At 49.1% G+C, this 10,701-nt stretch overlaps 1 protein-coding gene across 1 annotated transcript in view; it reads left to right on the top strand.

Annotated features, from left to right (window-relative positions):
* CUNH1orf174 (chromosome unknown C1orf174 homolog) overlaps positions 1-10,626 on the top strand; it is a 28,507-nt gene extending 17,881 nt beyond the window's left edge. Inside the window, exons 3-5 of the mRNA XM_089654085.1 lie at positions 772-1,122; positions 6,941-7,066; positions 10,322-10,626. Coding sequence (XP_089510211.1) covers positions 772-1,122; positions 6,941-7,066 — 477 coding nt within the window. The 3' untranslated portion in view covers positions 10,322-10,626. The remainder of the gene's footprint in view (positions 1-771; positions 1,123-6,940; positions 7,067-10,321) is intronic.
* Positions 10,627-10,701: the final 75 nt, after the last annotated feature.

Raw genomic sequence — 10,701 nt, forward strand, 5'->3', positions numbered from 1 at the left:
CTGACACCAATGACGGGGCACTATTCCTCCCACTGACACCAATGACGGGGCACTATTCCTCCCACTGACACCAATGACGGGGCACTATTCCACCCACTGACACCAATGATGGGACACTATTCCTCCCACTGACACCAATGACGAGGCACTATTCCACCCACTGACACCAATGATGGGGCACTATTCCTCCCACTGACACCAATGATGGGACACTATTCCTCCCACTGACACCAATGACGGGGCACTATTCCTCCCACTGACACCAATGACGGGACACTATTCCTCCCACTGACACCAATGACGGGACACTATTCCTCCACTGACACCAATGATGAGGCACTATTCCTCCCACTGACACCAATGACGGGACACTATTCCTCCCACTGACACCAATGACGGGGCACTATTCCTCCCACTGACACCAATGATGGGGCACTATTCCTCCCACTGACACCAATGATGGGGCACTATTCCTCCCACTGACACCAATGATGGGGCACTATTCCTCCCACTGACACCAATGATGGGGCACTATTCCTCCCACTGACACCAATGACCAGGGGACTATTCTTCCTCCCACTGACCAACAAGCTGGAGGCATTTTCTACCCCCACTGGCCACAGTTCGGCCCCCCTAATGTCTGGAGGACAGTAAAGTGGCCCTTTGTGTGGAGAGTTTGGGGGCCCCTGGCTTAGAACAATGGAGGTCAGTCGGGATGTAGGCCTCAGGTCCTCTCATCACCTCCATGAAGTGGATTTTTGTGTTTTCTAGATGGACAATAACGGGACTCGTTCCAGGAACCGCTCTAGTGACCAGAACAGGGGGCTAGCTGGCAGAAAAGCTGCCGGAGCCAAAAGTCGTTCTCCAGCCAGCAATCGTCCCAGGAGCCGGAGGTGCCCGAAGGTGAAGGTCAGCGCCCGCCTTAGCAGCCGCCAAATGTCCAATGGGAAGGATTACGCTTCCTATTGCCGCCTGTCAGATGACAGTAGGGACAGTGTGGTGGTGTCAGACCCGGCAAACCCAGAGAAGAAAGGTGTCGGTGACATCACCCCGTTCATCGATGAAGACAGCAACCAGCCCATGCCGCTCGGGAGATTCTTTGAAAATGCCGACCTCATGCAGGCGAGTGTTCACCCCCCCGGGGAAGCGGGATATTCATATATCTGGGAATTGTTCACCTCCCGCTGGTTTGGGGGATTATTTTGGCTATTTACAGTGCAGGAAATGTGTATTTGTTCCCCTGATGCTGAATGTTCGCCCCTCACACAGAAACGATCGGTCTAACAATGGAATGTTCGCCCCTCACACAGAAATGATCGGTCTAACAATGGAATGTTCGCCCCTCACACAGAAACGATCGGTCTAACAATGGAATGTTCACCCCTCACACAGAAATGATCGGTCTAACAATGGAATGTTCGCCCCTCACACAGAAATGATCGGTCTAACAATGGAATGTTTGCCCCTCACACAGAAATGATCGGTCTAACAATGGAATGTTTGCCCCTCACACAGAAACGATCGGTCTAACAATGGAATGTTCGCCCCTCACACAGAAATGATCGGTCTAACAATGGAATGTTCGCCCCTCACACAGAAACGATCGGTCTAACAATGGAATGTTCACCCCTCACACAGAAATGATCGGTCTAACAATGGAATGTTCGCCCCTCACACAGAAATGATCGGTCTAACAATGGAATGTTTGCCCCTCACACAGAAATGATCGGTCTAACAATGGAATGTTTGCCCCTCACACAGAAATGATCGGTCTAACAATGGAATGTTCGCCCCTCACACAGAAATGATCGGTCTAACAATGGAATGTTCGGTGTAACACTGAGAGACAGAATACAACAACAAATTCAGCAGAAATGCGTCTAACAAATGATGACGGATCTGCATGTTCATGAGGGAAAGAAGGATTTGATCCCCTTCACAAAACATGACTTAGTACTTGGTGGCCAATCCCTTGTTGGCAATCACAGAGGTCACACGTTTCCTGGAGTTGGCCCCCAGGTTCGCACACATCTCAGGAGGGATTTTGGCCCACTCCTCTTGGCAGATCCTCTCCAAGTCGTTAAGGTTTGGTGGCTGACGTTTGGCAACTCGAACTTTCAGCTCCTCCACAGATTTTCAATCGGATGAAGGTCTGGAGACTGGCTAGGCCACTCCAGGACCTTAATGTGCTTCTTCTTGAGCCGCTCCTTTGTTGCCTTGGCCGTGTGTTTTGGGTCATTGTCATGCTGGAACACCCATCCACCACCCATTTTCAATGCCCTGGCTGAGGGAAGAAGGTTCTCACCCAAGATTTGAGGGTACATTGCCCCATCCATCGTCCCTTTGATGCAGTGCAGTTGTCCTGTCCGCTTAGCAGAACCCCCCCAAAGCAGAATGTTTCCACCACCATGTTTCACAGTTGGGATGGTGTTCTTGGGGTCATAGGCAGCATTCCTCCTCCTCCAAACACGGCGAGTTGAGTTGATGCCAAAGAGCTGGATTTTGGTCTCCTCTGACCACAACACTTCCCACCAGTCCTCCTCTGCATCATTCAGATGTTCAGTGGCAGACTTCAGACGGGCCTGGACATGGGCTTTCTTGAGCAGAGGGACCTTGCGGGCACTGCAGGATTTCAGTCCTTGTCGGCGTAGTGTGTTACCAATTGTTTTCTTGGTGACTGTGGTCCCAGCTGCCTGGAGATCATTGACAAGATCCTCACGTGTAGTTCTGGGATGATTCCTCACTGTTCTCATGATCATTGACACTCCACGAGGTGAGATCTTGCATGGTGCACCAGACCTAGGGAGACTGACACTTGTTTTGTGTTTCTTCCATTTGTGAATGATTGCACCAACTGTTGTCACCTTCTCACCAAGCTGCTTGGCCATAGTTTGGTAGCCCAGTCCAGCCTTGTGTAGGTCTACCATCTTGTCCCTGACATCCTTGGACAGCTCTTTGGTCTTTGCCATGGTGGAGAGTTTGGAATCTGATGGTTTGATGGCTCCTGTGGACAGGTGTCTTTTATACAGGTAACACCATGAGATTAGCAGCACTCCCTTTAAGAGACTGCTTCTAATCTCAGCTTGTTACCTGTATGAGAGACACCTGGGAGCCAGAAATCCTGCTGAATGATAGGGGATCAAATCCTTCTTTCCCTCATGAACATGCAGATCCGTCATCATTTGTTAGACGCATTTCTGCTGAATTTGTTGTTGTATTCTGTCTCTCAGTGTTACACCGAACATTCCATTGTTAGACCGATCATTTCTGTGTGAGGGGCGAACATTCCATTGTTAGACCGATCGTTTCTGTGTGAGGGGCGAACATTCCATTGTTAGACCGATCATTTCTGTGTGAGGGGAGAACATTCCATTGTTAGACCGATCGTTTCTGTGTGAGGGGCGATCATTCCATTGTTAGACCGATCATTTCTGTGTGAGGGGCGAACATTCCATTGTTAGACCGATCGTTTCTGTGTGAGGGGCGAACATTCCATTGTTAGACTGATCGTTTCTGTGTGAGGGGCGAACATTCCATTGTTAGACCGATCGTTTGTGTGAGGGGCGAACATTCCATTGTTAGACCGATCATTTCTGTGTGAGGGGCGAACATTCCATTGTTAGACCGATCGTTTGTGTGAGGGGCGAACATTCCATTGTTAGACTGATCGTTTCTGTGTGAGGGGCGAACATTCCATTGTTAGACTGATCGTTTCTGTGTGAGGGGCGAACATTCCATTGTTAGACCGATCGTTTCTGTGTGAGGGACGAACATTCCATTGTTAGACCGATCGTTTCTGTGTGAGGGGCGAACATTCCATTGTTAGACCGATCGTTTCTGTGTGAGGGGCGAACATTCCATTGTTAGACTGATCGTTTCTGTGTGAGGGGCGAACATTCCATTGTTAGACCGATCGTTTCTGTGTGAGGGGCGAACATTCCATTGTTAGACCGATCATTTCTGTGTGAGGGGCGAACATTCCATTGTTAGACTGATCGTTTCTGTGTGAGGGGCGAACATTCCATTGTTAGACCGATCGTTTCTGTGTGAGGGGCGAACATTCCATTGTTAGACTGATCGTTTCTGTGTGAGGGGCGAACATTCCATTGTTAGACCGATCGTTTGTGTGAGGGGCGAACATTCCATTGTTAGACCGATCATTTCTGTGTGATGGGCGAACATTCCATTGTTAGACCGATCATTTCTGTGTGAGGGGGGAACATTCCATTGTTAGACCGATCGTTTCTGTGTGAGGGGCGAACATTCCATTGTTAGACCGATCGTTTCTGTGTGAGGGGCGAACATTCAGCATCAGCCGGGGAGCAAATACACATTTCCTGCACTGTATGTGAAGGCTTTATGTTACAAGCACACATTTAATACAGGATCTCCTCAGGGTAGAGGGTCTGAGACATTGAGGCTCCATTCACACTGGTGAGATTTGTCATGTGGTTTGGGCATCAAAGCTGCGTGACAAGTCGCACCCCATTCTCTTCGATGGCACCCATTCAAGTGGGTGCGACATAAATTCGCAGCATTACTTTGGTGAAACTTTTTATTGGAACATTGATCCAATGAATGCAGTCAGATCAAAATCGCATCAAAGCCCGACTCCACGTGCGACTTTAGAGAAATGCTAATGTGAATGGAGCCTGAAGGTTTTCGAATCAAAGCACAGCAAAAGCTGTTTGCATTCAGGGTGTTGGTCTCTAAAGAAAAAAAAAAAAGCCAGTTCATAGAGCTCAATAGCTCAAGCTGAAACGAACGCACACAACAGGAGGAATCGTAACCGTGAATCCTACCTTCCCATGACCCCAGTTGAAGAGTTCACCTCAAATTCTGTTCCTGTGAAAAGAAATGCCTGGAGCAGTTGTCACCAGGACAGGAAGACTGAACAAAAAATAAAAACCTGCCACACTGAACAGAAGAAAAGTGTTTTTTTTTTCCTCAAGAGGAAGTGAAGGATAATCTTCCCAATGGGAATGGAGACAATTATCCTTCCTCCACCAGTTCATAGAGCTCAATAGCTCAAGCTGAAATGAACACACAACATGAGGAATGGTAGCCCTGACCCCCTACCTACAGGTCATCATGGCCTGCCTAGGAAGGGTAGGGTTCATGGCTACCATTCCTCAACCTCATGTGTGTGTTCATTTCAGCTTGAGCTATTGAGCTCTATGAACTGGTGGAGGAAGGATAGAAGTCACATGACAGCTCTATACTGCTGATGAGAAGAGGGATTTAGCAGTTTATATTTACTAAAATAATTGCATTTCCATGTTCTGTGTAATGTGGGAGAGTGAATGCGGGGTCCGGGGAGAGCGGATATAGTGAATGCGGGGTCCGGGGAGAGCGGATATAGTGAATGCGGGGTCCGGGGAGAGCGGATATAGTGAATGCGGGGTCCGGGGAGACCGGATATAGTGAATGCGGGGTCCGGGGAGACCGGATATAGTGAATGCGGGGTCCGGGGAGAGCGGATATAGTGAATGCGGGGTCCGGGGAGAGCGGATATAGTGAATGTGGGGCCCGGGGAGAGTGGATATAGTGAATGCGGGGTCCGGGGAGAGCGGATATACGGAATGCGGGGTCCGGGGAGAGCGGATATAGTGAATGTGGGGTCCGGGGAGAGCGGATATAGTGAATGCAGGGTCCGGGGAGAGCGGATATAGTGAATGCAGGGTCCGGGGAGAGCGGATACAGTGAATGCGGGGTCCGGTGAGAGAGGATATAGTGAATGCGGGGTCCGGGGAGACCGGATATAGTGAATGCGGGGTCCGGGGAGAGCGGATATAGTGAATGCGGGGTCCGGGGAGAGCGGATATAGTGAATGCGGGGTCCGGGGAGAGCGGATATAGTGAATGCGGGGTCCGGGGAGAGCGGATATAGTGAATGCGGGGTCCGGGGAGAGCGGATATAGTGAATGCGGGGTCCGGGGAGAGCGGATATAGTGAATGCGGGGTCCGGGGAAGAGCGGGTACAGTGAATGCGGGGTCCGGGGAGAGCGGATACAGGGAATGCGGGGTCCGGGGAGAGCAAATATAGTGAATGCGGGGTCCGGGGAGAGCGGATATAGTGAATGCGGGGTCCGGGGAGAGCGGATATAGTGAATGCGGGGTCCGGGGAGAGCGGATATAGTGAATGCGGGGTCCGGGGAGAGCGGGTATAGTGAATGCGGGGTCCGGGGAGAGCGGATATAGTGAATGCGGGGTCCGGGGAGAGCGGATACAGTGAACGCGGGGTCCGGGGAGAGCGGATACAGTGAACGCGGGGTCCGGGGAGAGCGGATACAGTGAACGCGGGGTCCGGGGAGAGCGGATAAAGTGAACGCGGGGTCCGGGGAGAGCGGATACAGTGAACGCGGGGTCCGGGGAGAGCGGATACAGTGAACGCGGGGTCCGGGGAGAGCGGGTATAGTGAATGCGGGGTCCGGGGAGAGCGGGTATAGTGAATGCGGGGTCCGGGGAGAGCGGGTATAGTGAATGCGAGGTCCGGGGAGAGCGGATATAGTGAATGCGGGGTCCGGGGAGAGCGGATACAGTGAACGCGGGGTCCGGGGAGAGCGGATACAGTGAACGCGGGGTCCGGGGAGAGCGGAGATAGTGATTTTTAATTGTTTGCGCCAACATACACTTTCAGGGTGTACCCCCTTTTTCAGGGTCCAGGCAATACTGCATTACTACTGCTTGGACCCTGAAGAAAGGGGTGGACCCTGAAAGTGAATGTTGGTGCAAATTAAAAAATAAATCAAATCACGGTCCGCACTCCATTGTTTCTGTATATATAGACCAATGATTGAGGATTTGGCTGAGTCGTGGAGGCAGAGAAGCGTTTTGTGACATTTCGGGGCCCCTCCATCGCGTTGTACCCGGATGTGGGATTTATTGGCATTGTGGGAGCCCTTAGTTGTGTTTGTTTGATGACTCCTCCTTCTGTTTAGGACCTCCCACCAGTGGCCACATCCTGCGCTTCCATGAGCCGAAGAGAACTGAGGAACCTTCACTTCAGAGCCAAGGATGATGATGACGATGATGAAGAGGACCTGACTAATGAAGATGCTCTTTAGGTAAGAAGGCAACGCGTTAAACGTGGAACTCCCACCTACTGTGTGGTTTCCGCCTTGTGATACTTCTACCTCTGCCACACCGCACAGCCAGGACAGTCAGTCTGATAGCTTCGGCTTTCCTGCTTCCCGGCTCAACCGTGTTCAGTGGAAGGAGATACTGCTTTATTGTCCAATCAGAAGGCTGCATTGCTGAACCAAGAAACAAATGTGTTACCTGCGTGTCTGTGCAGTGAGGCGGAGGAACCACGGATAGGCTCCACGCACAGTAGCGAGGATTTTTTTCAGGGCTCATGTACACTGCAGCTGATAAACTCACGTTTAGGAGATGTTCTGCTTTTTTTAAGCAGCCCTTGAACCCTCCCTATTGTTCTCCTCTGTGTCCGTGTACACATCGTCCTTTACAGGCATTTGAGTTTACAGCCATTTTTTTGAACGCAGAAAACGTGCGTTCAGCAGTCGATTTTATCAGCGTTTCAAATGCGACAAATCGTTTAATATGCGTTTGCATTTTTTTTTTAAACTCTTCCAGTTCCCGATGCTGTCCAGAGCCTTTTTTTCATCATGAAAAATGCATGCAAAGCATTTTCAAGGTACTCAAATGGACAAAACACTGAACACAGGATGTTCCTACCAAGCTGGTCACATATTGGAATGACCAATTTACACCTCAGACCTCTCCCACCCTTGGAAACAAAAGATATGTTAATGACCAATTCACACCTCAGACCTCTCCCACCCTTGGAAACAATAGATATGGTAATGACCGTTCACACCTCAGACCTCTCCCACTTTTGGAAACAAGAGATATGGTAATGACCATTCACACCTCAGACCTCTCCCACCCTTGGAAACAATAGATATGTTAATGACCAATTCACACCTCAGACCTCTCCCACCCTTGGAAACAATAGATATGGTAATGACCATTCACACCTCAGACCTCTCCCACCCTTGGAAACAATAGATATGTTAATGACCAATTCACACCTCAGACCTCTCCCACCCTTGGAAACAATAGATATGTTAATGACCATTCACACCTCAGACCTCTCCCACCCTTGGAAACAAAAGATATGTTAATGACAATTCACACCTTAGACCTCTCCTATTCTTGGAAACAACAGATATGTTAATGACCATTAACACCTCAGACCTCTCCCACCCTTGGAAACAAAGAAAATGTTAATGCACATTCACACCTCAGACCTCTCCCACCCTTGGAAACAATAGATATGTTAATGACCAATTCACACCTCAGACCTCTCCCACCCTTGGAAACAATAGATATGGTAATGACCATTCACACCTCAGACCTCTCCCACTTTTGGAAACAAAAGATATGTTAATGACCAATTCACACCTCAGACCTCTCCCACCCTTGGAAACAATAGATATGTTAATGACCATTCACACCTTAAATTCCTCATGAAGACCCCCTGCCAGGTGACCTTAATGCCTCCACCAGACACCTTTCCCACCCTTGGAAACAAAAGAAATGTTAATGAGCAACTCACACCTACGCTAATCTCCACACGTACTGCTGTCTCTGCTTCTACTCTCTGTATTTCTCTGAAACAGTCTGAAATAGTTCATAATTTACCACTTTTCAGTGCATTCTGGGTATTTTGGAAGGTTCTCCTGTGCTTATCTTCTAAACACGGCTAAACAGACATTTTTTAACCTACATTTTCCCGTTTCCATCGTTCAGAAGTGTACATGGGGCCTTAAGCTCCTAGAAGCTAATTGTTGCTCTCCTACGTCTCCATGCGCACTACTGTAGGCTAGCAGCGTTTTTCAAGCTTCAGCGTTTAGGAGCAGAAAAACTTTTGTAGAGTTTTTGGAAGCATTTTTCAGGCAGAAAAAAAAATGCTACTGATAGCTTTTTTTCCCAGCTTTTTAACCACTTCAAGTCCGGACACTTTCACCCCCTTTCTGCCCCCAGGCCAATTTTCAGCGCTGACCTTTAATGGCCTCCCAGTCTTAGTCCGTAGGGTTCAATATTGAGTTGGCCCCGCCCTTTCCACACACATGACCTTTAATGCCCTCCCAGTCTTAGTCCGTAGGGTTCAATATTGAGTTGGCCCCGCCCTTTCCACGCACATGACCTTTAATGGTCCCCCAGTTTTAGTCCGTAGGGTTCAATACTGGGCCTCCTGCCTTTCCACACACATGACCTTTAATGGTCCCCCAGTCTTAGCCCGTAGGGTTCAATATTGGGCCTCCTGCCTTTCCACACACATGACTTTTAATGGCCCCCCGTCTTAGTCCGTAGGGTTCAATATTGAGTTGGCTCCGCCCTTTCCACACACATGACTTTTAATGGCCCCCCAGTCTTAGTCCGTAGGGTTCAATATTGAGTTGGCCCCGCCCTTTCCACGCACATGACCTTTAATGGTCCCCCAGTCTTAGCCCGTAGGGTTCAATATTGGGCCTCCTGCCTTTCCACACACATGACCTTTAATGGCCCCCCAGTCTTAGTCCGTAGGGTTCAATATTGAGTTGGCCCCGCCCTTTGCAGCTATAACAGCTTCAACTCTTCTGGGAAGGCCCCCCACAAGGTTTAGGAGGGTGTCTATGGGAAGGTTGGACCATTCTTCCAGAAGCACATTTGTCAGGTCAGGCACTGATGTCGGGGGAGGAGGCCTGGCTCGCAGTCTCCGCTCTAATTCATCCCAAAGGTGTTCTATGGGGTTGAGGTCAGGACTCTGTGCAGGACAGTCAAGTTCCTCCACCCCAAACTGGCTCCTCCATGTCTTTATGGACCTTGCTTTGTGCACTGGTGGGCAGTCATTGGAACACCTGAATCACATGATTTGGAGAGGATTGGAACACCTGAATCACATGATTTGGAGGGGATTGGAACACCTGAATCACATGATTTGGAGGGTGGGGCCAATACTTTTGCCAGTATAATGTGGATATATAATTATTATTTTTTGTTGTTGGGTTTTGTGTTTATATTTTAGTGTATTTTTCCTGAAAATGTGTTTGATAAATAGCTGTGCAAATATCATACAAGATTCAAACAAAATGCAACTACCATCATTGTATTCTCGGGGGTCTCTGCTTTCAGAAAATATAGACTTTTGGGGGGGGGGGGGGGGGGCCGGGTTAAAGTAATTTCTAGCAAAACATGCAGTTGTTAGCGTGTGCTAAAAATGTTTGACATTTGCCCCGTTAATGGAGTAGTTGGCTGGATTGATGATCTCACTGTGTGGGGAGCGGACAATACTAAGGTTTCTCGTTTTCCTGTAGGACCCGGTTATGTGCCTTCCCAGACATGAAGATTGGTGGACCTTCTGTCTTCGCCTTGTCACCTCTATCATTGGTCCAAACCAAAGTGCTTTTATAGAAGGAGCCCCCCCGTTGCACTGGATGGTTTTCTAGAAGTTCCGTTGTTTAGTGCCGGGAATCCTGGATCTGCACTATGCTGCCACCACCATGTAACCTTACCATTGGGACACTCCCATCTGTGGGCGTCCAATCGTCTCCAACGTTGCATGGAGGGAGGAGCCCAGACACCATGATATGTAATTTATATTAAATTGTTGTTTTATATATATTGTTGTTGATATGTATCTAGAGATTGTTGGGGTATCTCATCCTGTGATTTAATGTAAACACCAGATCCAAGG

The sequence above is a fragment of the Staurois parvus genome, unplaced genomic scaffold (assembly GCF_062004578.1).
Source record: "Staurois parvus isolate SC_StPar_1 unplaced genomic scaffold, SC_StPar_1.0 ptg000740l, whole genome shotgun sequence".
NCBI lineage: Eukaryota > Metazoa > Chordata > Amphibia > Anura > Ranidae > Staurois > Staurois parvus.